The 27,666-nt window shown below is 45.8% G+C and overlaps 2 protein-coding genes across 2 annotated transcripts in view; one reads left to right on the top strand and one right to left on the bottom strand.

Annotated features, from left to right (window-relative positions):
• LOC119167099 (U5 small nuclear ribonucleoprotein 40 kDa protein) overlaps positions 1 to 27,666 on the top strand; it is a 75,528-nt gene that overhangs the window by 14,435 nt on the left and 33,427 nt on the right. The window lies entirely within an intron of this gene.
• Positions 27 to 23,170, bottom strand: LOC142765671 (uncharacterized). Its single transcript, XM_075867068.1, has 2 exons — positions 22,961 to 23,170; positions 27 to 317 (listed from the first exon to the last, which is right to left on the bottom strand). Exons 1-2 carry the CDS (start codon positions 23,108 to 23,110, stop codon positions 27 to 29), a joined length of 441 nt encoding a protein of 146 aa, XP_075723183.1. The 5' UTR covers positions 23,111 to 23,170.

The raw sequence follows: 27,666 nt of genomic DNA on the forward strand, positions 1-27,666 counted from the left end.
CGCTGCGGCCAGCCTTGGGGCCCTGACTAACGAGCAATGACTAACGAAGTTATCGCGCCCAATGCGCCCGCGCGAGTCTTATAAAAGCGCGCCCCACAGCCGACGGCGGCTGACGACAGCCGGACACGCCCACGGAGCCGCGCGGAGCTCCCATTGGTCGTCGCCATGGAGACCGCATCCGCAGAGCCGGGAGGAGTGATGCCTCCTCCGTGCGGACGGCGATCGACCGCGGTCGGGGGTGGAGCTCCGTGGTACGGCGCAGCATGGGTGATGCCCGGGAGGATGCTGCGGGGTGCCGGATGCGGAGGCCGTATACACTGCGAGACAAGAGGATGTTGCCCGAAGAATTTTGCGGGCTCGAACAACTCTTTTCCGTTGAAAACATAGTGCACAGAGATGCATGACTATTTCACGCATAATGGAGCCTACACAAAACATTTATGGAGTAGCGAAGTAAAAAAAAAAACCTCAACTCGATTCGTTTCTCGTGTTTCAGAGGGCGAAACCACAATTTTAATATTAGGCGTGTCATCGTGAGGATAACACTGTATTGATTTTAGCCACCTGTGTTTCTACTTAACGTTAACCTAAATCTAAGTACGAGAGTGATTTCGAGTAATGCTCCGTGGAAACGCAGTCGCCTTAGCTGGGATTCGAACCCCGTGCCATCGAGCTTATTAGCGTGACACCTTAGCCCCCAAACTACCACGATTGAATACTTGCAACCTAAAGAGATATAAAGTTGAGCTAGTTGGCGGGGATTCACAGTATACGAAATAAATGTACGCAGACTTGGACACGAAAGTATAAGTAAACAGATAAGGCAACAGTCTTGTTTTCTCTCACTGTTATTCTCTTCTTCGGTGTTCGTATCCTTAGCTTCACTCTATTCGAATATGGAGACCTCCTCCGACTCTAAGCGCTTCATAAATGTCATTACACATCTCCAGTGCTTGGACGCATAGCAATACACCCTTGAAGTTCTGTAAGCGGGATCGGGTCGCCAGTAAACTTACAATTTCGCGCTACTTGCCCGTGCTGTGCCAAAATGATGTCGGTGCTACTAATCGAGAAACCTGAGTGCTCTTATTGTTAATTGTTATGTATACTTTGTTACCCTGAAACGCGAACAACAAGAGAAACGCTCGCTTTGACGATGAAAACTGGTGGCTCAAAATATGCGTCGAACTATATCACGCTACGTACGCTATGCTGACGACTTTTATAACGCGAAGAGAGTGATGGCATGATGAAGGCAGTATATCATGGTAGCAGCTACGGCGACGCAGCGTTGTCATGACGACCACACTTCGATGAGTGACAATCACGAACAGATGTCACGCATGAATCGCGATGCATATTGAGTAAGGGGAGAGGGGGAGGAGGGCAAAGCTGCGGTTCGTAGACATTGAGTTAAGGTAATGATTGATCCACTCAAGTCCATTACTCAAGAATGTTTAGATGGAAAATTGAAATATGAGAACGAGTTGTAGCCAGCTATGTGTGCCCCTTAAAAATAAAAAGCGTCGTGATGCCTCTGGTGGTAGTAACACGCGATATTTTGTGAATTAGCACGTGACCCGCCAAGGTGGTTAACCACTTATGGTGCTTGGCGATAACTACAAGATAGTTTTTACCGGGTGCCCTAAACATACTCGCGTTCGTTTTTTTCTCGCAGTTCCAAGAAACCTGAGTGGTCAGACAAAATATGGAGCTCTCCAATGTCTTAGCTATCATAACCACCACCTTATTTTGAGGTAACCTATTCTATTCAGTAAACTTATCAATCTGGTGCACAACGCTCTAAAAAACGTGCTAGGCAACCAGGCGTGAGCCTATCGGCAGACGCGAACACGTATTTGTGATTACTAGACAGTACAACGGGACCTAAATGAGATATACTTGATGGTAACGCAATCTGAAAGCGTGGACAACCAAGAAAAAAACACACTCCACAGAACGCATCGAGTTTTCCTTATCTGCCGTCTTTCTCTTCAGCTTACGCTGCCACCAAGTAAGATGTTATGCCAACAACTTCACATTGTAACCCTGCATGCGGTGGCTCGCATCATAGTTGATGAGCTTTTCGTTTTCTTTTTTTTCTTTTATGTCAGGGGTTGCCATTTGCCACTGGGAAGCCAATGACATAACGGTACGCCACTTTGCGGTGCACATTCGTAGCTCTCACTGTTTCGCCAGAGTCATTCCGGCTAGATATAAGACATGATTGGTGCTCAAAAGACAGCTCAGTGAAGGAAAACAAACTCCATTGCGGAGACGACACTCTAAACTGGGGTCGTCCTGTGTGTTTGTCCGTGCTGAAACGGGCAGCGCGAGAACACGAGTATACAGAAAGAACATAGAGATAAAGCTTTTAAATGAAAAACATAGAATTCGGCCGGCGTATGTAAGGTACCTGCATGTTAATCTGTACAGACAAAACAGAGCGCAGTGCTGTCTCGTCACTAATTCAACTAAAAATCACATGAACAAATATTGAGATATGGCACACACTTGAGTGTTCTCACATCATTTAGGCCAAAATTGTAGACTTACATACATCAAAAAGATGTTGCAAGTGATCGCATCTACATTTTTGAGCTGCCAATCTCTAACTTGCCCACATGTTTATTATTTTTTGGTTTTGACCTCAGAGCAGTGTGTGTGCGTCTTAACCGGCAAATTATTGTCTCACCGCAAGCACGAATGATACTCTAAGCAAATTGTCTTGAAGCATACTGTTGCCAGTTCAAGGGCCGCTAACAACGGGTGCTAGAAAGTCCGGCTCTTATGACTGCGCCTGTCTTAAGGTGAAGTTTCCCCTCATTGAACCGATGGCAACACGGGCAAAAAAAAATCTTAAATGTGGCAGTCGAACCTCATCCTTCGCGCTCAAGACCAGAAAACTTCGCCAACGTGCCATGAAAAAAAGCCGAACAAGAAAATTATTTTTGTGGCGTTATTAGTCACTAGCGACGACACCGCAAGCGGGAGATGCCTGTGTGTGATGTTTTGCGTCCCAGGGTTCAGACGCGGCTCGGCACTTGGGCCTCTTTAGATTCTGTTTTACCTCCTGTAAAGGGTGCACCACCGCTAGTTTTGTGTTTGTGAGGCGAAGTGGATGCAACCTACACTTACTGTTTTTTTTTTTTTGTTCTTGCGCTGAACCACAATTTTTGAAAAATAATTTGTCGCTATCAATGACATTGCAAGTGAGAGACGCCCGGTCGTCATGCTTTCTTGCCGAGCGTTAAAAAGCGAATGTAGACTTAGCTGACATTCTGTAAAGAGTGCACCACCGCTGGCATGGTGTGTATGCGAAAAAGCGCACTCACATAGCATTTACTAATTTTTGTTTTTGCTTCTCCGAAACTTCGTCAAGACACCACGAAAGGAGTAAGACATTGTTAGGGCATTATTTATCTTTGATGTGGATGCTGCATATCTGAGATGCCCGAATTTCGTGTTTGTTTTGCGGCGTTTTAAGACGCCACTGCCGAGTTAGCTTTACTCCTGTAAAGCGTGCACGACTGCTGTCATTACGTTTATGTGGCAAAGCTAACCTACCTTTCTTGCTGTTGGTTTTAATTTTGTAACAAGAGAACCATAACAAGAACTCCTAATAAATGAGAATTGATTGGCAATCAACCTTTTTGACAAAGTCGCGTGATCTCGCAGCAACGATCGACGAAAGAGCCAAGATAAAAGCGCGCCGTTTTCACTGTCGTCTCCCGTCGTCATGCACTTGAATGGCTGTCGTTACAGACGTCAGCATCATAAACCACTTTATCCGTCTGTTAGGTTAGCTGTTTGTGTACAAGCTTCCCGATTACTTCGAGTGTTTTCGAAATGTTCAATCATGGTGCATAGCGGCTCGAAGCACCAAGTAAGTGAGCCATATCTTACGTCATTTGATTACTCTTCTCTTGTATTTCTATAACATCAATATCACCAAGTGTTTTAACAGTTACAGCGTGTTGATATTATTATTATTATTATTATTATTATTATTATTATTATTATTATTATTATTATTATTATTATTATTATTATTATTATTATTATTATTATTATTATTATTATTATTATTATTATTATTATTATTATTATTATTATTCGTTTTTGCTCAGCGTGCTGTATTTTGAATTTTGCGTTCTAATTTGTTGTATCACTGTTATCTGATAATATTTCAGGCTTTACGTCTCAAAACCACGATATGACTACGAGGAATGCTGTAGAGACCGGTTCCGGAAATTTTCACCATCTAGTGTTTTTTTAACGTGTACTTGTGTTGCTTAAAAACGTGCGCATTACACGGGCTTCTACCATTTCGCATCCATCGAAGTGCGACCACCACGACCGGAATTCGTATTTCGTAACCTTCGCGTCAGCATCCGAGCACCCTGCGGGCCACTGATCCACCGAGGCGGACAATTTTTGTTATTTCTTGTCGTACTTCAATTGTTCCTGCATTTTGGCCACCTGATAACCTTCTGCCGATTCTTAATTGAATTGAATTTCATTGTAATTTCACCGAGATTCGTATTATTAGCGTTCATAGTCTAAGACCTTCATCTGTTGCTAGTATTTTTGTGAATGATCTGTATGTAAACCGTGAACCGAAACTAAAATTTCAACGAAGCCATTATGATTATCACGTGCTTTGACGCTTGCTGGCTATGGGCGCTTGTTCCACGTATCATTAATGCAATGTTTTATGCTGCATCCTGAAGAATGTATACAGAATGCGTGTGTCTGTAAAGCCTGAAAGCGACTTTCACTGCATTCCCGAGCAGAAGAAGTTCTTTTCACTGTATTTGCATGGAGACGCGTGGCCGTTCTCTATCAACATCCGCTTGGCACGTTAACGACCCGGGTTCGATTCCCACTCGGACCCAAGCGCTCCTGGTTCGGTCCTCGCTCGGACATCTAGGATTTTAACGGCGAAGCTTCTAAAGCCGTGGTTCTGCACACGCCTGTCTTTCTGTCGTGGCACGTGACCGCCTATTTCTACGACACTCACTCAGCGGGCGGCGCTAGTTTGGACGGACAGACGGTTTACCGGTGAAACCCTCCAAAAAGCTTCACCTCAATCGTCGTCATTCACTTCGTGGATTTTTCACCCACAACCGCCCTCCCTGACGCCGAAATCTGTGCAGAACGAGGTCTTCAACGCTGTCGCGTTGACACTACATGGCCTCCGTCGAGCCCTGGCAACTGTGTTTTGTGGGTGAAGCTCACTCATATAAATTTAAAAAACTATAGGATGCAAAAAGGCCTACAAGCTTGCACCGACCGGTGCTCACGTCAGAGTGACGCCAAAAGCAGGAATTCCGAAGACCTCGCTTTCGAAGAACATTCACGAGTGCCTAATTTGCAATATTTCTTTTGTGGTTAACTAACGCACTATTGTCGTATGAGTGGGTGCACCTAAGTTGTATCCGACTATTGGCGCTCGCGGTGATATTTCCGTTCAAAGGTAGATTATGCGCTTAGAAGCGCTTCGTTCGTACACAAATATTGCGAAACGTTACTATGTTAGCGATGAATCTACACTTGGCGACGTTACTTGCCTGACTTCTCTAGGCGAAACGTTGGAGCCACTTCACTTCGTCAAGGTGGGTGACCAGTAGAAATAACTGGTGCGTTCCTTTCTCTAGTTTTGTCGGCGTTATTCACAAGCGCGCTGCTCTTTGGACGTTCTCACTATGAGCAGTCGAGTCATTCTTGCCTTGCTAGACACTGCTAGCACAGCGCCTGGACTCGACTGTCGTGGTGAAACACGTACTTCTAAGATTTATGTTCTAACGGGCTAACACCGCATAGACAAAGTGAACACAACTCGCGCGCCTCAACTCAGGTATCTTTTGTTCTGTATTACTTTCAGGGGCGAAGCTCCTTATAGCGGCACCCGTTCGTCCCTCGTAGCCATTTTAGCGTGTGACAAGTATAACATTTTGACCTTCAAGGCGGTGCCGGTGAGAGATTTCTTCCGTGCGTTGTTGAACAATAAAAGATAGTGCTCAATGTACATGCCGATGGCTGCTAAGGGGGAATGAGAGACAGGAGAATTCGGCTTTTAGTTAACGCGCACGCTGCGAATTTTTATTGTTCAACAACGCACAGAAGACAAGAAAGAGTTGCTACGTTATACTCGCTGGGCGTAACCTCCTAGGTTTTAGAAAGGTTTAGCGAGCGTTGGGCCGCAGTCCCATGGATACAGTGAACTAGCATATACCATGAACTCGAGGTGGTTAAAGGTGAGAAGTAGACACGAAGCGCAAGCCGTAAGGAAGTGTGCTTGTGCCTCCTCTCGCTCAGTCCTTGGAATGTCCGCTGGATTGCGGTGCTTCTATATGAGGAATATATGATGAAAAGTTGCGAGATAGTGGTACTTGGAGTGTTGGATAGGTGGACGAACGGACACACAGACAGATGCATGGATGGACGCACGGATGGCTGCACGGAGGGATGAACGCATGGACGGACGCAGGAGCGGATGCATGGACGCAGGGACGGACGCACAGATGAACGTGCGGACGTACGAACAGACGACGCACGGACGGGCGGATGGACGCACAGACGGCCACTCAGACGCACGCATGGATGGACGGAAGCAAGAACGAATGGACGGACGGATGCTTCGCCCCACTATCCATCATTCACTCCGTGGATATGGTGCCATTTTTTGTACTCTATTGTAATAATGCTGGCACGTTTCGCCTTGTGAAGGTTGTGAGACTCAAAAAAGCTCACATGATCCCTTATACATTCGATTAAATGACTCGAAAGCGAAAACCAGTTTTTTTGTCGACTCCCCCCCCCCCCCCGCCCCACACACATGCGCTCTAAACATTTTTTTCACCCAAGGTAGTTTTGCACTGACTTTTAAAACGGATTACCTATAATCGAGTGACGGTGTCATAGGATGAGGTCATCATGTCACGTCTTCCTGACATCGCAGCTTTTTACCGTTAACAATAGCGATGGAGGTTGAAATGTTGTATAGGCCCGTGTGCTCAGATTTGGACGCACGTTAAAGAACCCCCGGTGGTCTAAATTTCCGGAGCCCTCCACTACGGCGTCTCTCATAATCATGTGGTGGTTTCGGGACGTTAAACCTCACGTAACAATCAACCGTGAACAACAGACATGGAACCTCATACCACGTGACGTTATCACCCGATGATTCTTCTCATTACTCGTGCTTATGTTTATGACCGATTTTCTCATTTCGTGAAGCATACAAGACATTCGCCTTGCAACGTGCTGTATGAAAAGGAAGAAAGACACACGGAAACCGCACGTAGAACACAACTTTCTTCGTGTTCAAACGGCGTGTCGCAAGTGTCATCTAAATCTATCTTTCTCTTACGAAATACTCTTGGTGTAAGAAAGTTTTTTGGGGAATCCAGTGCCTCTATGTGGCTCACTGCTCCGCGCGCCATAGATGCGAAGGAGTCAAAGCAGGAAACCGACGCTGGGCACCGAGTCGGCGTCGCAAAAAGCGGAAGAAGCTTCCGACTGGAAGAGGAAACAGCCCGAGACGCGGTGGGACGAAAACTGGATTAGCGCAGAGGAAAGCCTGAACGAGAGAAGCACGCCGGTTAATGCGTGGTCGGGCCTGCCGCCAGGCGGCTGCATCTCTTTCTCTTCCGAGAACGTGCTTTCTCCCTGCAGCACGAACCAAGTCCGGGCTGCTCACGCGAGCTTTCCCCTTTGATCTCGCTAGTTTTCCCGGCTTTGCTTGCTGCTTCCTTTAGAAACGTCGGGGCACTTTGACTGAGCTTGAGTTTCTGTGCAGCTGTTTGTTTTTGTTTTCTTTTTTCTCTCGGAAGACTCGGCACGCAAGGTTACGAACTAGAAGAAAGGAGGTAGAGAGATACGTCTTTCGAGTCGCTGTGCACCAACAAGTCCGACATAGCGTGTTGTGGAGCGTTCTTCGGGTGGTAAAAAAAAAAAGTAGTGTGGCTGCTTGAAAGGCGGACGGGAAAAAAAACCTGACGTGGGAAGCATGGACGGGAGATCCAAGAAAAAAATAATGAATCAAAAAAGAATGAAATAATCAATGAGACAAGCAAAGGAAGAAAAGAAATAACCAACCAGCGAAATATGGAAAGAAATGTAAAGCAAAGAAATGATTAGTCAATTGATAATGAATAAACGAAGCAAGCAAGCAAGCGAGAAAGGACACGAAGAAATAAAAGAAAGAAAAAGAAACAAAGAAACAAAGAAACAAATAATAATGTGAGCAGGCAGATAAAATAGAGCAAAATAAATAAAAACAGAGCAAAATGAAAAGAAAGAAAGAAATGAAAAGAAAGAAAGGAAAAAAAGAAAAAAAAGAAAGAAAGAAAGAAATGAACTGTCATGTGAGGTGAACTGACCTTTTGTATAAAACATGTGAACCTATCAGTTGTATGTGAACTGACCTGTCAAGTTGGGATATTGTGTACTTCAACATCGTATATTGTACAGTCTCGCTTTTTCTGCATATATTGTTGATCTCGCGGCATATCGCGTCTACTAAGAAAAAAGAAGTAGCCGGTGCCCCCATAATGGTACCAACATCTCCTGTTTCATGGTTTTAATAGAAAAAAAGAAAGAAAGAAAAAAAAAGAAAAGAGGCGGAAAAGTACTGAGACAAAATATTGTCCGGGGTTTAACGTCCCAATTAATACAGAGACAAAATGCGTGTCGCGACATGGCCTCGCAGTCTTCTTTTTAAAAGGCACTGCAGATGGCATGGCCGAACGTTGCTTCTGTGCTACATGTGACCACGGTTAAAAGAGCGTCAGTATGTTTTTTCTGCATGGGAACAACTGAGCACAAAAAAAGTAACTAAAAAGGATAGAGGCACTAAAAGAAAACTGGTGTACCAGAACAGTCGGTGAGCTTCGTTCAGTTCTGCGACTTCCTAACTCGCTTATCTTTTTTTTTTTTTTCCAACGGAGGCCATCTCCGCTCCACTCCTCAGAGAGCCAGACAGGCTGATGCATCTCTTCTAATTTCCCCTATGATGGCGTTCCTCTTGCTCTCGCCGTTTCTCGAGTCGTTCGCGTTCTTATTTCGTGTCTTCTTCCTCGTTTCCAAGATTCTGGTGCATTTTATCCGTTTCGCCTTACCACACAATCCATCTATCTCTCGTTGTATATATTTTTCTCGCTATATTTTTTCCATCTATCTCTCGTTGTATATATTTTTCTCGCTATATTTTTCTTTACCGTCTTTCATATATCGTCCCAGTTTTTTTTTTCATTTCTTCAACTTCATCCTAAATCTTTCGCTAGTTTTCTTCATCATCTTTTCTGAATCTATTTCGCTCTCGCGAAACGTCCGTTTGCTTCGTCTGTCTTAGCGTCATGCGCTGTTTCTAAGTCTTGCCTTCCCCCTACAATGCGTCTGTCTCTCTTTCTATATTTATTCGTATCACCTTATTTTGCCGTCTTTCGTGAGTCGTTTTGCTCTTCATCTTCCTTCTCATCTTTTCACCAGTTTCCCCTCGACATCCTCCCGATATCACTTTCTCTCTCACAAAAAACCTTCGTCTGCTTCATCTTTCCTAGCGCCGTCTGTTTCTGCCACGCCGACGAAATGCAGCCACCTAGCGGCACCGTTAGGTGGCGCTCTCGTGGCGACGTTGCTGTGGACCCCGCGTCAAACCCTTCCCAAAGCAAAAAAAAAAAGGGTTCAGGCTGGAGAGAGATGCGGGGGACGGTTTCCATGGCAACGAGGTAACAAAGTTTTCTCAACAGCCGCCACCGTCGAGCTCGCTGCGTCGCCGTTCTTCTCATCCTAAACTCCTTCTCTGACTCACTTCGCCGTGCCCTCAGTTCATCGATTTCAACGTTCTCGGGTGTACTCACGCTAGAGTTCACTTATTCAATTTTTTTTCCGTATCAGCTTTCGTTCACTTTCGTCTGGGTCGTTCAACTTGACCCTGAATTGCGTCCGTGGTTATGGCGGCCGACTTAACCTTAATTGCCTCCAGAATACAATTAGTAGAGCGCTTCGGGCTGGCGTACGTCGAAGCGTTCCGATGCGACCGACGTCATTGCACGTGCGAAAAATCTCGCACATCTAGACGACCATCGCAAAAAAGAAAAAAAAAATGCTCAGTCGTTCTGCGAGATTTCCTCAATTTCATGGTGAGGAATAAATTAAATTTAAAACGAATACAAGGGCTATCGCACGTTGTTTTTTTTTCGGTCGCTTCTTACGTTTTCATGTCGTTACAGTTAATTTTTGTGGTTGTTTAGTTAGCATCCCTTTCAACGGTTTTCCCACCTTCGTGGAGCGGCAGGTTTGCGAGAACATCAAGGCTGCCAAACTTCTCAGCTTTTGTAAAAACGCTGACATAGTATATATATCAACACTATGATTCAAGCTTAGTTGAAACCATTGACCTATAAATACCCAAACAAAAACATTTTTTTCTAGCAAACTTCAAAACACTTTTAGAAATGTAATATTAATAGCATTTTCAACAGCCGCCCCGCCGCGGTGGTCTAGTGGCTAAGGTACTCGGCTGCTGACCCGCAGGTCGCGGGTTCGATTCCTGGCTGCGGCGGCTGCATTTCCGATGGAGGTGTAAATGTTGTAGGCCCGTGTGCTCGATTTGGGTGCACGTTAAAGAACCCCAGGTGGTCGAAATTTCCGGAGCCCTCCACTACGGCGTCTCTCATAATCATATGGTGGTTATGGGACGTTAAACCCCACATATCAATCAATTTTCAACAGCCAGTCGCTTGTGCCTTCTGTCTATCGACATCACGACGAAGGAGGTGGTCACACGGGAATATGACTTCGCGAAGTTTCAACACTCGCTATATATTTTTCATGGTCACACACCTACGCTTATGCTCAGAATATAAGAGACCCGAGCTTGTTAGTAGGTATTCATGTTGACGAGATAGGACGCACAAAAATGAGCACAAAAGAGGAGTCAGGGCACCATGAACACGCTTGCGGTGTCTTGACGTCTTCCTTGTGTCTTTGATGGAACGCCCTGTTTCTTATAAGATCGATGCCGACGCAGCACTTAGTCCTGCTTCACCATGTTTCCGCCCAGACAAGGCCGCATACAAAGGCCAAGTGGGACTGCTTGCTTAAAGTGTTACCCTGGCTTAGCGATTACGCAGTTACTATACTAAGCTAACGTGGTTGCTTGGGCGAGTTGGTGCGACATGATTCACTTAAAAAACAGCGCCAATAACGAGGGACGAGAGAAAGAAGGAGACAGACAGCGGCACTGACTTACAACAAGATTTATTTGCTACAACCGCACAATATATACTTGGGCAGCATCTGACAAAAAAAAAGAGAGAAAAATACAAAACAAACAAAACAGAATCCACCTTACAACCACGTAGTCATCTCCACAACGCACCATGAACAAGACGTGTGCTAACGTTCCGAAGGAAATCTATTTCTTTTAGTGATAACGCAATCGAAGGCCTGCTGACACATGCACTGCCTAGCCTTTCTATTTCTGAAGCCTAATAAATTTCACGTATCATCTGGTCCCGATGACGCGTAATGACGGTACAAAGCTGAAAATCAGGGACACAGCCGCAGTCTCGGCAATGAATGCCGAGATGGCCCGAAACTGTAGAGGAGACGTTGTGAGCGTGCTATTTCAGCCGCTCATTTAAACACCTGCCTGTTTGGCCGATGTACCACTTGCCGCAGGACAAGGGTAGAGAGTACACTACCCCTTCAATGCATGGAACGTACTTCTTCCGATGTTTGATTTTGCAGCCTCGCTCACCCCTCGAACCAGGATTCACGGCCCCGCACAACCTAGCCAGTTTTTCTGGGGCAGAAAAAACCAGGTCTACGTCGCACCTGCTGGCCACTTTTTTGAGATTGTGGGTGACGCCGTGGATATAGGGAATAACGACGAAGTTTCGTTTCTCCCGTCCCTTATCCCTTGTACGGGTTTGAGCATTATTTTCTGGGCTTGTTCTGATTTCTCGGAGTAGACACACAGCAACGGCGGTCAAAACGTACATCGGGAAATCAGCTTCTGTAAGGCGTTTAGTTTGCTGATTAAAATTTTATTTCATAAAAGAAATAGATTTCCTTCGGAACGTTAGCACACGTGTTGTTCATGGTGCATTGTGAAGATGACTACGTGGTTATTAGGTGGATTCTGTTTTGTTTGTTTTGTATTTTTTCCTTTATTTTGTCAGATGCTGCCCAAGTATATATTGTGCGGTTGTAGCAAATAAATCTTGTTGCAAGTCAGTGCCGCTGTCTGTCTCCTTCTTTCTCTCGTCCCTCGTTATTGGCGCTGTTTTTAAGTACTATACTAAGCACGAGCACGTGTGTTTCGATTGTACATGTTTTTACTGATTAAGTTAGAGCGTGTGTTTGGGTTTAATTGAGCTTGGCGAAAATCGAAGGTGGCTTTTTCTTTTAATGCAAAGCATTTCTTAGCGAACTTCGGCGACTTTCAACGTATCTATCTATCTATCTATCTATCTATCTATCTATCTATCTATCTATCTAAACGCTTACGTTAGGGTGTTCTCGGGGTCACCCCCTTAACTTGGCGTGAACCAAAATTAGCATAGGAGGGTAAGATGGTTTGACGAATATGACGCGCTGCAGTCAAAACATGAATATAATGTCACAATCCCGTCGCGTACGTCGTCAAAAGCTTCCCGCTAGACAGTGGCCCATACCCACGGGCGAGTATGTGCCACTGATATGCGTGTATGTACCATAGGTGAATGACACTTACTATCTACCGAGGAACGACGAGAACACACAGGGGCAATTTTAACGCGTGAGCGTTAAGAAATGCCTGACATCGGTAGTGTCGACCCGACGAATGCAAATATTAATGTCAGGGTCTCAGCTGGAATCGAACCCAAGCATTCTGCGTGGAAACGAAACATTCTACCACAGAGCAACGCCATCTGTAGGAGCTACTTTTCAAATAGACGCTAATCTTCGTGAAAAGTCAATAGTGGTTGCAGTGCTGCCTACCCAATTTTCCAACATAACATATGTACTCCTTTAATACAGCCGTCACTTCAGGTTAACGTCAATCGTGGTTAGTTGCCATGCGCTAAAGTTGATTTATGTAGCAGTGTCCAGGGCCAGCATCCTCGCGAGCATCAGCGCTTCATATCAGCTTCTGGTGTTGCTAATACGTATGTTCCAGTTGGCATCGTTGTACAAGTGCAAATAACTGGTTGTATAAACATCTGCAGCTCTTCGACATGTGTCTGAGCTTACAATGCTTATACATACATTTAGCGTAATTTCATGACGTGTCACTCAATAAAAAAATTGCAACACAGTCACATTCCCTTCGCATAACGTCGATTCCCAAAGTACGTGGTATCTGCGGAATTTTTTTTAATGGTCTTTAAAATATTGAGTTTTCAGAAACTTGTCCTCATTTTAATGTTTCTGCTTAACGTTTGACACCACTCTTGGCAACCACGTTCTGCAAATTTGTTAAGCTAAGATGTGGCGATGCTCTCGAATTTTGTGGGAATTCTGACATATATACGCACGCAAAAAAAAAAATTTATTCGAGCAATATAGAGCTGTGTGCCAATTTCGCGATTTACGGCTTCAAAGAACAATTCAAAAACTTCAAATTAATGACGTTTTATCAAAGCAAACTATTCTTAGTATGGGGCCTAACATCTTCGGACCTACAGCTACAACAGTTATTATTTTTTTTTTTTTTGCGGGATCTCATCGAAATCACATTTTCGCAAAATTCTAAAGAAGCAATTGCAGCTCAGTAGTCACTTCTGAAGATTTCTCAAGAAAGTAAATTTTTTTTCGCACAACCAAAAGTGGTTTTGTGGTCCGGTGAACTCGGAAAACAATATATATTTTTTGTGGCCACTACATCATACTATGATTGCTTTGATTGATGTGTGGGGTTTAACGTCCCAAGACCACCATATGATTACGAGAGACGCCGTCTAGTGGAGGGCATTCAACGCTTATTGGAAGCACAGTTGTTTAAGTGCCCCATACGGCACGATTACTCCTTTTGTGAATCAGCGAAGGGCCCACTAGGCTTCTATAGAACAACGTGCGAAACCTACGCGGCTGTTGATTTGGTTGATGATTTTGCTGACGACAATGAATAAATATTTCTGAACGCTTTGTGACAGGGGCCTTCAAAGCGCTCACTCGTTTCTAAATTCAATCGCTTCACGCTTGGCATGATTCTACGCTCCTGCCATGCAACATGTGATGCGTTAAGGAGACTCCTTCCACTACATGACATCTACGAAGTTTTTTTTTTTTTTTTGGTTAGGCCGTTTCAACAAATATTGTGGCTTAGCGGTAGAACACCTGTTTGCCACGCAGACGGCCTGGGTTCGATCCTCGCTTGTACCCGAAATTTTTGGGGCGGAGCTCCTTAGGCCGTGGGTCGTTCCCTCCTCTGTAGTCGTGGTAGTAGTATGTAGCCACCTCTAATTTATGACTAGCTCAATAGGTGGCGTTGTGGGAATATGTCCTTGGGAATATTATAACTAGATGGCGTTAGTGGTTTTCACAGCATATATACGGAGTGAATGATGATGACAGGGGGCGAAACGTCCGTCCGTCCGTCCATGCAGCCATCCGTCTGTCTGTCCGTCCATGCTTGCGCCTGTCCATCTGTTCGTCCCTGCTTCCGCCCGTCTGCCTGTTCGTCCATGCTTCCGCCCGTCCGTCCTTGCATTCGTGCTTCTGTCCGTCCCTGCTTCCGTTCATCTGTGCGTCCATCCGTCCGTCCATGTGTTCATTCGTGTAACCGTCCATGCGTCCGTACGTACGTCCTCTGTGCCTCCGTGCTTCCTTCCGTGCGCACGTCCTCTGTCCGCCCATCCGTACACACGGACGGACGGACGCTTCACCCCACTCGTCATCATTCACTCCGTGGATATGCTGCAATTTTTTATTTATTTCATGTGCATATTTCTCGACATTTTGGCAGAAGATTATTTTTCGCCCACAACTAACTACGCCGACATCGACGCCAGAATTACCCCGAAACGAGCTTTTTAACGCTATCGCGTTCAACATTAACCAGCTCCGCTTGGCGGACACTGATGAAAAAGCGAGGCTGGTGGCCTTCCTCGCATCAGGCTAGCGCATTTCTGTAGTTTGCGATTCCTTCGAATACGTTTCATCGCTTCTTTTCACTAACACTCTTTGTTAAGCACTGGGGTGACAGTATTGGAACTACCTCTTATAACTACGGATTATCACGTGACGGTGCTGTGACGTCGGTAACGCGCACGCTGTGTGTAAGGCTAGCTGTTGCCTTATTTATTAAAGATGATAGTCTTTCTTGGGGACCTTCGACGGAAAGATTTTGGTCTGTCTGTCTGTCTGTCTGTCTGTCTGTCTGTCTGTCTGTCTGTCTGTCTGTCTGTCTGTCTGTCTGTCTGTCTGTCTGTCTGTCTGTCTGTCTGTCTGTACATTTGTCTGTTGGTCCGCCCTAACGATACCTCAAACGGCACCAAAGGGCCAACCCCACCCGCAACGCCCATCAATACTGCTCAAGGTTTAGCGTTCATAGTTGTGCGATTGTGTGTTAAAAAAGCAAGTATTGCGCATATCTGAAGCGCCATAACAACACGTCTATGTTTTGTATGTCTGCCTTTATACTAGAAGAGGCACACACAAGTAACTCTAAGGACTGTAGCGTTTATCGCACTGCGCTGACAGTGAAACGCGATGCTCAAGAAGGTGTTTCCAACGCTTTGCTACGACGACACGGTGGTGGCACCTGCCCGTCGCTTCGAATTCTACACCTTATCACCTCCGAGACTGGCGTGCATCCTTCTCTGCGGTCACGCACGCCTTCGTTTTCGAAGACAACTGCCAGATGGCACTCCTGTCTGACGTGCCTAGATGCGCTCGTTCGCCTCCGCTACACGCTCGAGGCACTTTAACGCAGCGCCTTCCGCAGAATACCATTCACCGATTTTTCTTGCGCAGAACATAAAATAAGCGTTTTGTTCACTCTCTCCAGACGCAAGACTATCGTCTTTCGTCGACATTTACAGTGAAACATGTAGTTTTGGGCCAATTTTTTTATAGTGGAAGTTGTTCGTAGGTATATATGCCCTATTTCCGAGGCACGTATGTTAATGATGTTGATGGTTTTTCGGATAGGCCGCGTAGATTTCTGGGGTACGTACCCGTCTGTTGGGCTAACACTTGTCATTTTCAGTGGAACAAGTGGGGAGTAGTGGCATAGAGTTTCCTAAATATACACTAGAGGGAACTCTGGCGCTAGTGTCTATGGGAGCTGCAACACATGGCGCTTCAGCGTGCATGGGAATCGTGGGTCTAGTCTTTGGTACTTTACGTTCATTTTGGCTTCGCGTGGCTTAAAACTGCTTTGTCACAAAACAGCAATCAGCAATAGTTTATCAGCTGCGCGTCACAGCCTTGATCATTTAGCCTCACCAATTCAAATCGGGACACAAAGTTCGAAAGGATTCGTTCTCTTCTTCGACACAAAACCGATACCGGCAACGAGGGAAGCCACAAGGTCGATTCACCGCCCGCAAGTACGAAGACTGTAGGCAAATCCGTGTACTTACTACCCATCATTCCCACGGTCGATGAAAGATCGCAGCGCCAGAATCCCCTCTGGTGAATTTTAGTGAATTCTATGAGTAGTGGGTCTCACACAATGTCTGTGGCGCATGCGTGTTTACGATGCTCGCTAGCCTCGACTAAGAACAGCGGCGCGTTTGACAATACAGACCGGATGCGACTATATCAAACTAGGCTAAATCAAATTATCCTTTATATCAAACATTTTCGATCATTTTAAGGTGTTAATGTAAATGCATGGAAAAATCTACGGCTAAATCAAACAGAAACAGCCGGAACACTTGATATATTGAGCATTGGGTAGCAGAAAACTCCCCGAACAAGTTGGCTTTTTCCCGTAAACTTGCGGTTTTTTTTTCCTCGCGGAATGGAGAAAAAAAGAAAAAAAAGTTTTAAATAAAAAAACAGAGATGTTCGTCCGGATATTCGCTTGACATGCTACTACAAGTCCGTCTCTATTTTTTTTATTTATAAGTGCATACATCAAAAAAACAGACTGCAAATATTCATTTCTTTTGGTAAAGTTGGCTTCACCTTTGTTGCAGTGTACATGCAGCAAAGCCAGTTTCTCGTCAATACAAAGGAGAATGGTTTCGTGATACATTCAAACATTTGCGATTCTGCAAAGGCGGTTCGGCAGGGTGGCTGACGACCGTAGGCGTGGGATTCGAACCATACACCGCAGCCGGTATCGAACCATCGACCTTCAGATTAGACCCCGATCACCATAACCAATGGTCCACCACGGTGGACAAATAGCCGAAGATTGAAGCATTCTGTGAAGTCGACAGTGAGTCTGCTTGGATTGGTTGGTGTTGCATTCTTAAAGAAAAACCCTCCATTTGTATGGAAAACGTTTCAAAAAAATCTAGATAAGGCGGCGCGCACTTCCATGTATTGTGTGCTCTGTTCTATCTCAATTGTTTGTGAAACGTTTTGCTCATAAAAAGGGGGGGGGGGAAGAGAGGGGGAAGGGGCGTGTTTTTTCTTTAGAATAGGAATTCGAATGCACCAACTCGCCGTGGTAGTTTAATGGTGTCGCGATCATCAAATTATGATGGACACACGCCACAGAAATCCGCCACGTGCATGTGCCCACTTCTATTTCTTGGCCCAGGCAGCTTATTTTGGCATCGAAAAGAAAATAGTAAACAGTCGTGAGCTAACAGAAGCTTTCACTGTGGTGGTCGATCTCTCGGGCCCCGTCTATTACCATAACAGAGAAATAGCACTAATATCTGAGCAACATTCTGTGTTAGTAAGCTTATTTTTGTTGTTGTCTTTCCCCTCCTTTTAGTTTTAACGTGTTCGCCTTCGTGAAATTTTGTCTAGTGTAAAAACTCATTTCGTATTTTGTTTCTATGGTGACCGAAACCTCACCACCACGTGTTAAACTCGAAAACCATACTAACTTCCACTTGTGAGAATGAGCCTGTGTCGCCGCTTTCTTCTGCGTTAATTTGCGTCTTTTAGTGTTTATCCTCGCGAAGATCATGCATACCAACTACCCCGAATGTCCGTTTTGTGGTGCTAAGCACGACGAGGACGCGCGTTCGATTCCCAACCGCAGCTGCGGCATCTCCGTGCTAGTGGTAGGGAAAAAAAACAGAAGTGTCGAAAAATTTCGTCAACAGAAGTTGTCTGCTCGCGCCGACGTTTTAACGAATGGACCTGTCTTTTTTCAAGAGTGGAAAAAAAATCTGTTACAGACTTTAAATGACGATAGTTTAGAGCGCGAGAAAAAAAATGACGACAGAAGGACAAGAAGGAGACGAGCGCTCGTCTCCTTTTTGTCCATTTGTTGTCGTTCTGTTCTCGCGCTATAACTATAGTCGTGTCATACCAACTAGCCCAAACCGCCAAACTTCCAGACTTGAAAAAGACGAGTCCACTCGTCGAAACGTCGGCGCGAACAGGCGATTCCTGTTTACGGATTACTTCCTCGCAAGCTTCTATCCTTTCCTTCCTGTCGATTAAAAAAAAAAAAACAGCGGTGCCCTTCTATTCGGGTGCCCCTTAATTTGTCCCAAGTTCGCTTACGCCGGCGTGCCTCATAATTTTGCTGTTGTTACAGCAGAATGTAAACTCAAACTAAACAAGATTCAGGTGCTGCCCACTGTGAGTTCATGTTGTGATTTTTTTTTACAATATTCGCTCTCCCTACTGGTCACCTTTCCTGCAGTCTTTTTGTTTTCCTTACGGACAATTTATTTTTTTTATCGAATACAAATTCAAAGAGGGAACAGCCGCGGCCAGGTGCGTTTTGTTGCGCAATTACCCCCATATGGCGATGACGCTGAAATACCTGTTCGATTTTTTCATTGTGCGTCGCCACTTTCCGCTGTGCCTAAGTGAAACAGCACACCGAGGGCAGCCCGCCACCAACCGCAGCGATCTCGGCTTCCAGAGCACGGAAGCAGACCAAAGGGAGCCGACACATTACTCCGCGTAATCTCCTTTGATGAACAGTGGCAGCAGCCACTAAAGAGGGGGACAGCGGGGGCAAGGAAGGGGGAACCATGTAGTTCGTACTCGCCCAGCAAGCTGTATAGATGGTGAAAGCGCGGGATGAGGAGACCATACACGAAGGGGAGTAACGTAGATGCTATGCCTGCACAGCGAGCTGATGACGCCTTTGGTGTCTCTCGTCAACATGGGCGCGGGGACGGAGCCTAACGCGTGAACGCGTATACCGTGTCAGCGCGCGTACAACCAGACTGGAGCGAATAAAAACTTTGAGTCCTTTATAAATTCACTTCAGACGACTCGAAAGTGAAAGCAATTAGTCTTATTCTCTCGTCAATCGATGTAAAGATCCTGCCCCGTCACCTTCCGACAGGTTTTCTGCAACCAATACTGTTTTTGCATGGCCTCTAAGATCGGAGACACATCGCTTGTAGTTTCACGTTGCCTCCATGATCACCCAACCTCTGACCATGGTATGATGTCACGTGATGACGTCGTCACCTTACATTGTGTTGGCGTCACAAATGTTGGCCACGCTTGACGTCATGGGGTCGTCAATACGTGATTAGGATATGCTTGCGTCACTCGTTTTCGACGCCGCTGAACACCGCCGGCGGTGAATTGTTGCGTTTTATGGTGTGCTTAATCCGTTTTCCTTAAAACAGACAGTCCATTTTGCTTACGGTAAAGCCCGAACAGGTGAAAACGTGTGCTCTCACGTTCAACTAGTTTAATTAGGACTACTTCGACGTTGTCAGTCAGCCACATTCTATTGGCCTTTCACATTTAACCCTTCTGCAATTCACACGTGGTTCCATCGCCTCCGGGATCCTCTCACTTTCAACGATTCGACGACATCTCCCGACGCCGTCATCAGGTTCGGTCATCATCATGATGAGGTGTCGTGACTTCGCAAATTTGAGCCGTATCTGACGTCAATACGATGTCACTTTGCCACGCGAAGACACTGACGTCATGCAACGCTTTGTCGAAGCTTCGTCACTGAATCTCGCGAAGTTTCTCGACTCGTACGACATACGGTTTTCGTCCTTAAAAATGGCGCGGGCGACAAGGTAGTTAGTTGCTCCTTTGAGGATGACGAACCCACTTGTCAAACTGTTGGCTGCAGTGGAATTCCATCGTCATTTCTTTTTTACCTCTTCAAGAATAAAAGATGAGCGACACCACGTGCCTTTCCCTGTACATTATCTCTTTGTATTCGCTTCGGTTGTGTAATACCTATTTGCTAAGCCTCTCTCTTTTTTTTTTTTTGGCATTCCGACATTCTGACTACTGGCATTGAACGTTGGTGAGTCGTGTGCGGACTTGAAACAGTTCTGGCTGCGCTCGCGCTCAGCATTACAAAAAAAAAAAAAACACGAGCCAGAAGGTTAGTGTAGGAGCTTAAGAGGGTGGGGATCGTTCTGTACTTGATGGGCAATGCCCACTGGGTTCCTTCACGGTTCATTTCAGTGTCTAGCGTTGTTTTCCTCTCTCGTTTTTTTTTTTTGGCATTCCGACATTCTGACTACTGGCATTTAACGTTGGTGAGTCGTGTGCGGACTTGAAACAGTTCTGGCTGCGCTCGCGCTCAGCATTACAAAAAAAAAAAACACGAGCCAGAAGGTTAGTGTAGGAGCTTAAGAGGGTGGGGATCGTTCTGTACTTGATGGGCAATGCCCACTGGGTTCCTTCACGGTTCATTTCAGTGTCTAGCGTTGTTTTCCTCTCTCCTTTTTTTTTTGGCATTCCGACATTCTGACTACTGGCATTTAACGTTGGTGAGTCGTGTGCGGACTTGAAACAGTTCTGGCTGCGCTCGCGCTCAGCATTACAAAAAAAAAAACACGAGCCAGAAGGTTAGTGTAGGAGCTTAAGAGGGTGGGGATCGTTCTGTACTTGATGGGCAATGCCCACTGGGTTCCTTCACGGTTCATTTCAGTGTCTAGCGTTGTTTTCCTCTCTCGTTTTTTTTTTTTGGCATTCCGACATTCTGACTACTGGCATTTAACGTTGGTGAGTCGTGTGCGGACTTGAAACAGTTCTGGCTGCGCTCGCGCTCAGCATTACAAAAAAAAAAAAACACGAGCCAGAAGGTTAGTGTAGGAGCTTAAGAGGGTGGGGATCGTTCTGTACTTGATGGGCAATGCCCACTGGGTTCCTTCACGGTTCATTTCAGTGTCTAGCGTTGTTTTCCTCTCTCGTTTTTTTTTTGGCATTCCGACATTCTGACTACTGGCATTTAACGTTGGTGAGTCGTGTGCGGACTTGAAACAGTTCTGGCTGCGCTCGCGCTCAGCATTACAAAAAAAAAAAAACACGAGCCAGAAGGTTAGTGTAGGAGCTTAAGAGGGTGGGGATCGTTCTGTACTTGATGGGCAATGCCCACTGGGTTCCTTCACGGTTCATTTCAGTGTCTAGCGTTGTTTTCCTCTCTCCTTTTTTTTTTTGGCATTCCGACATTCTGACTACTGGCATTTAACGTTGGTGAGTCGTGTGCGGACTTGAAACAGTTCTGGCTGCGCTCGCGCTCAGCATTACAAAAAAAAAAAAAAACACGAGCCAGAAGGTTAGTGTAGGAGCTTAAGAGGGTGGGGATCGTTCTGTACTTGATGGGCAATGCCCACTGGGTTCCTTCACGGTTCATTTCAGTGTCTAGCGTTGTTTTCCTCTCTCGTTTTTTTTTTTTGGCATTCCGACATTCTGACTACTGGCATTTAACGTTGGTGAGTCGTGTGCGGACTTGAAACAGTTCTGGCTGCGCTCGCGCTCAGCATTACAAAAAAAAAAAAAAAAACACGAGCCAGAAGGTTAGTGTAGGAGCTTAAGAGGGTGGGGATCGTTCTGTACTTGATGGGCAATGCCCACTGGGTTCCTTCACGGTTCATTTCAGTGTCTAGCGTTGTTTTCCTCTCTCCTTTTTTTTTTGGCATTCCGACATTCTGACTACTGGCATTTAACGTTGGTGAGTCGTGTGCGGACTTGAAACAGTTCTGGCTGCGCTCGCGCTCAGCATTACAAAAAAAAAAAACACGAGCCAGAAGGTTAGTGTAGGAGCTTAAGAGGGTGGGGATCATTCTCTACTTGACGGACAATGCCCACTGGGTTCCTTCACGGATCATTTCAGTGTCTAGCGTTGTTTTCCTCTCTCGTTTTTTTTTTCAACATAGTACTGCACTATCGTTGTTTAGCAAGTGATGTTTACAATGTGATAAGTTCTCCCATAACGGGACAATGTTTAAATAACGCTCTGAGCCACGTCGTTTGTGACGCTGTTACACCTTCGAACAGCAAATGTCACTGTGAAAAAAACTCGATAGTGCAAAAAGGATCGTTCTGTCTCAAGCGGACATTTATGCATTGTCATGGCAAACGCGCAGCCTCTTCCTGCTAAACACAGTCCGCTGATAACCGCATGGTACCTCGCTGTTTATCTCCCGGCGGTACCCACATTCCCGTTTTGTCGTGTGTGTATGCAGTTACAGTTGGAAATAAAAGCAAGCGCGACCTCGTAGCTGTGCTAGAGACTAAGTTTGCTTGAGCACAGTGGCGAAAAGGTGGCTATAAAAGCGAAGCAGGTCCACATTTTTCCTGATTTATTGATATTGAACCGTGAAAAAAAAAAGAAAAGAAGTCCTGTATTAACTTCGCTTTATCGGTCGCGTTTCCCCTCTTCCGGGAAAGCGCGATGTTACGAAAGACAAAACTTCCGGCACCGACCGAACCTGCACAAGAGAAAACACGGTATACCTACGCCGACGGATCGCAGCAGAGAGAGAATCGGCGCACCCGGAGCTTTGAAAGCCCGCGATAGAGCAGGCTTGTAGTATTGGGACCTGCAACGCGTCTTTACCGGAGCCTTGTGTTCTCGCAGCAGTAGCACAGCAGCACTCACTTTCCGGCGGTCCCTCGGGGTTGCCCGAGCCGCAGGCAGGGCCGCGTCGCCAGCGGCGGGGCGTGTTCCTCGATGCCGTCGCCGCCGCATCAGCAGCAGAAGCGCTGCCGGCGGGTTGTTCCTCCTCAGCGGCGGCGTTGGCGTCGGCATTCCGTAGGGCGGCGACAGCTGCCGCAGCGTCCGGGGCAGGCCGCGTGTTCAGCGCGCGGGGTTTCGCGTGCGGGCGACAAGTGGCTCATTTGCATGGCGGCCACTCCGTCAGATGGACCCAGCGGGGTGCCACGCCCCCCGGCCGCCGCCCCGGCACTAATGGAGCCAACTCAAAGGAGATGTTGCCCCGGGTGGGGGAGAGGTTTCAGTGGGGCGCGAGGGGTGGTATTGACGCGGTGAGGGTCAGCAAGGGGGAGCGAAAACGTAAGAAACGGGAGATTCGGGGGGGTGGGGGGGGGATGGGTGAAAGCGGCAACGTACGGCGTGCTAGCTAGGAAGATGAGGGGCCCGGCTACCGGGGATGCATCTGCCGCAGGTGCACGGTGCTTTCGCTGTGAGGAGCCGGAGTTGTGCGGCGAAGAAGTGTTAGTGCTTCCGCTGCTGCTCTCTCGCGTGGTTTTAACTTTGTTCCCGTAATAAGAGCTACTTGCAGGTTCACGGCGAACGCCTGGCGTAGTGTGCAAGCACGAAAGAGAGGCCAAGAAAACGAGATAGGAAAGGCTGTAGTTTTTGTTTTGTTTTCTTTTGTTTTGTTTTCTAGGAGTTTTCGATCGTTGTCGATAAAGCGTGGCGCATTATTTTTTTGCTAACATTATTTTCGCGTAGTTTACTTTATTACGAGGCGCTAGTTGGTGACTGCTGCTTGTAGTGAGTAGCGTGCAAAGACTGTAGATGTAATATAGCTAGAAAAACTATGGCACGTCCGGTCTCTCTGCCTGCTTCGTGTGTTGATGGGTGCATTAATTCTTTCCTCTGCGTGATTCCTCTAAACTTAACGGCTTCGCTGTGTTTTTGTTGGGTCATCGTAATAGAAAACGATAGTGCTTGAACAACAATCTGCTTACACAACACACACACACACACACACACACGCACACACACACACACACATACACACACAAACACACTATCTATCTATCTATCTATCTATCTATCTATCTATCTATCTATTTATCTATCTATCTATCTATCTATCTATCTATCTATCTATTTATCTATCTATCTATCTATCTATCTATCTATCTATCTATCTATCTATCTATCTATCTATCTATCTATCTATCTATCTATCTATGCAGAAAACAAAACAGTGGCACCACGACTCATGCCTCGAAACTAAAAAAGAAACGGCTTAAGGCCCGACGCGACTTAGCCACCGTGGACGTGAAGGCGAAGTGCGCGAGAAAATTGGATCCTAAGAGCGGCTGCGCAGTTTCTCCCTCTGGCAAACGGGCAACCATTTTCTTTTTCTTGAGACCAAGTTCCATGGCAACGCCGACATTATCTTCGTTTTTTTTTTTTTTTTTTTGTTCTCCCGCTCCCGCCGGTCGGCAGCCGCCATCTTGAAAAGAACTAGCTCTCGTCGCCATAGTGAATTCGATCGTCGGCTGAGACTGTGCTGGCGGCGGGGATTCCCCGTGTAGAAGGAGCGAACTTCGAAGTTGAAGTGAGGGAGGGGGCAGGGGGAGGGGGGCGTACAGGTGCGCTGCCGTGGCGCTGTATCATCCGTTCGAGCGCATCAGAGAGAGGTACTTGTTCGACGATATAGTTACGAAAAAACATGGGAGGGAACTGTTTACGCATGTGCATTGCGGAAAAGATTCTAAGTGTCTTGGGGAAACAGAAATTGGGAGGAATCACTAGGCGATGAGAAAGGAAGAGTGTTTAAGCTCCGCTAAACCCGAAACCTCGGGAGGGGCGAACCGTGCAGTGTACGCTGGTGTTTCCCGCTGCAAAATATTTACTCTTCACTGCTTCAATCGCCACCGGTTCACTAACTCAACATCACTTTGCAGAGATATGTTTCGAGAAGTGGCGTTTCATATCAATTACTCTACCGTATAGAGATGCACGTTTGTGTCTCTGGTTTTAGATAAGAAACTTTAGCAATGGTGAATTCCGTTGCGGATTCTGATAGTCCAGACAAGGGCATAGGCAGAAATGTTTTTTTTTTGTGGGAGGGAAGGGGAGAGGGGGTTATCTGCTTTATCTGAAGTGGGGACCAGCTAGGCAAATGGGCGTTTTGCGCAATTCGTTGGGGATTGTGAAACCTCGCTGGGGGTTCGATAGTCCAGGCAGGGGCATAGGTAGGAATTTTTTTCTAGAAAGGAAGGCCGGGGAGGGTACCTTTTTAATCGGCCAGGCAAATGGTCGTTTTGCGCTATGTACGCCCACGGCATGTCTGGAGGCGCGCGCCTCCAGACCGACCGTGGTACGCCATGGCGAAAAAAAAATTCGGGGGGGGGGGGGGGAGGGGGCACAGGTCTTGTGTACCACCTTCTGGCTGCGCGACAGAGTCCAGGGAACGTTCTTTCGTAAGTTTGTCTACTTACGCAATCCACCGGAGGATGACGACGTTTACGGTTCGCATTCTTCCTGTGGGCTTAGGCACGATGACGCACCATTTAATATTAGAACTTGCGCGAACTCAGTGGAACGTGCTGCTCTCACCAGTCACGAGTGTTGCGTAGCTTTTTTTTTTTTTTCACGAGAACTGTCAACGCTTTGGCGAACGTCTAAGCATTTCGTAATAACTCCTAAAGTAAATATCAGGTAAACCTATTATACGTTTCCGAGTGGAATTTCAAACCGAAATTCTCGACTTAATACGTAGACCTCCAAGCGTGAACAAAATGGAGTTAACGCGAGGGAAGAAAGACTCGGCCTTGCTTTTAAGCTGTAGATGTCAAGGCCTGTATACTCGAAAATCTTCGGCTTGCGTAAGCGTCGTTGCCGGTTGACACTATAGCCGCGGTGATGAAACATCTATCGAAATAATTGCTGTCCTCGTTGACGCTATAATTCGAGAGCTCGCACGGATAGTTCTAAGAGGTGAAAAATGGGAGGAGCGAAGCAGACAGGGGATGGTGATGCAGCTTCACTAACGCGAAGCTTGGGGAGGGCATAAACATGTTGATGATGATGATGCCTCTACCGTGGCTCATACCCACTCAAGGAATCGGCCAAGATTTGATGATATGAAATATTTAGACATTTCAAGTATTAAATATTGTTAATAAAAAAAGAAAAACGTGACTTAAAAGCTTAATGGTCGTTTTTTTAACTACTCAGATCAGACAGGACAGCCTTTAATTTTATGATGATGATGATGATAATGATGATCCCCCAGTGTAGGGTAGCCAACCGAATGTATTTCTGGTTAACCCCCCTGCCTTCTCCCTTTTGTTGCTTCTTTCCTTCGGCGTATCAGTTGAGGCGGAAGTAAAGTGCGCAAAGTCAATTGGCTCTTGATTGTTGCGAAGCTGTGAGAGCTGTGCACACTGAAATAGAATCTGTAATTATGATTGTATTCACTTCATTCGAAGGCAGTTTTCGAAGCGCCAAAGCAATAGCCAAGAGCTCAGCTTCGAAAATGGCCGGGAGTGAAGTCTGGCAGCCTTACTGAAAATGACCTGCCGAGGTAGTCGGAGGCAATTTCTATACCCACATTTTATTATTCACAGAAGCGTCTGCGGCTATGATGTCATTTGTTTCTGCATTAACTATACAATCTCTTAATCTGCTATTAAAAAAAGCCCAAAGATTGAAATTTGGATTGAAGAGGGAAATTTTCACACATTCGATTAGTTTCAATTACTGATATGATGTCCACCTTTATGCTTTCTGGTTTCTTTTGGACAAACATAATTTGGTGAGTATGAAATCGTGGCCAATGAGCAAGAAAGACATCGAGGTAACTAACAAAATCATACTCAATCAATCAATCAATTTATTTCCTTCAGATAAGGTGGAGGACAGGACTAAAAGCTCAAGAGCTTGACGAGGTCCTGACCCCGTTCACAAGTTGACAAAGCAGCAGGAATGACAGTCAATAATGCGCAACAAATATGAAATAAACATGTATATATAACATCACAAAAAAGAAATACAAAAAGTTTATGAAAACAGTGCTAAGATACAAAGAAAGTAGTTCAAATGTATGGTCATGAAGGGGCATGAACATGAAAAGCAATAATGAAAAGGAAAGAATGGGCATAAATTCTGAGAGATGTATCATTGAAGATAATCTATCAGCTCTCAGAGATGTATACTCAGATCGTCTAGCCGATAAGCTGTACTATTTTGAGAAAGTTTGTGCCACTAGGATACGGAATCGGCAAAGAATTGTTGGCATGCGAGCTTCCTGATATATTACATTAATATCCACAAACCTGGGGAGTCTCAAAGACAAGCGTCGTGATTCTCGCTCCAACCGTACTAAACGTTTTTTTTTTCTGTTAGCAGGGCCATCCGAAAATAACATGCACCGAAATTCTAGTGTTTGGCGCATGCACATTTTGTATGACATTAATAAGGAGGTGCCTCTACGTTACACATATTTGCTGTTGCTCAGCCTGCGCAATAAACCTGAAGCTCGTTGTTATATATTCTATGTAAAAACTACAGTAAGGTTCTTCTTTTAAATCATGCTCAAATGTATGATAGACTACACTTGTGGAATGGGTTCCTGCTTGTATATTACAGAAATAGAAATA

This window comes from Rhipicephalus microplus, chromosome 6, assembly GCF_043290135.1.
Source record: "Rhipicephalus microplus isolate Deutch F79 chromosome 6, USDA_Rmic, whole genome shotgun sequence".
Taxonomy (NCBI): domain Eukaryota; kingdom Metazoa; phylum Arthropoda; class Arachnida; order Ixodida; family Ixodidae; genus Rhipicephalus; species Rhipicephalus microplus.

Coding starts and splice junctions, on each gene's coding strand:
- LOC142765671 (XM_075867068.1), bottom strand. CDS start 23,110: ATGCCGACGCCAACGCCGCCGCTGAGGAGGAACAACCCGCCGGCAGCG. Junction 318..22,960: donor CCCCGAGGGACCGCCGGAAA/GTGAGTGCTGCT, acceptor CTTGTCTCGCAG/TGTATACGGCCTCCGCATCC.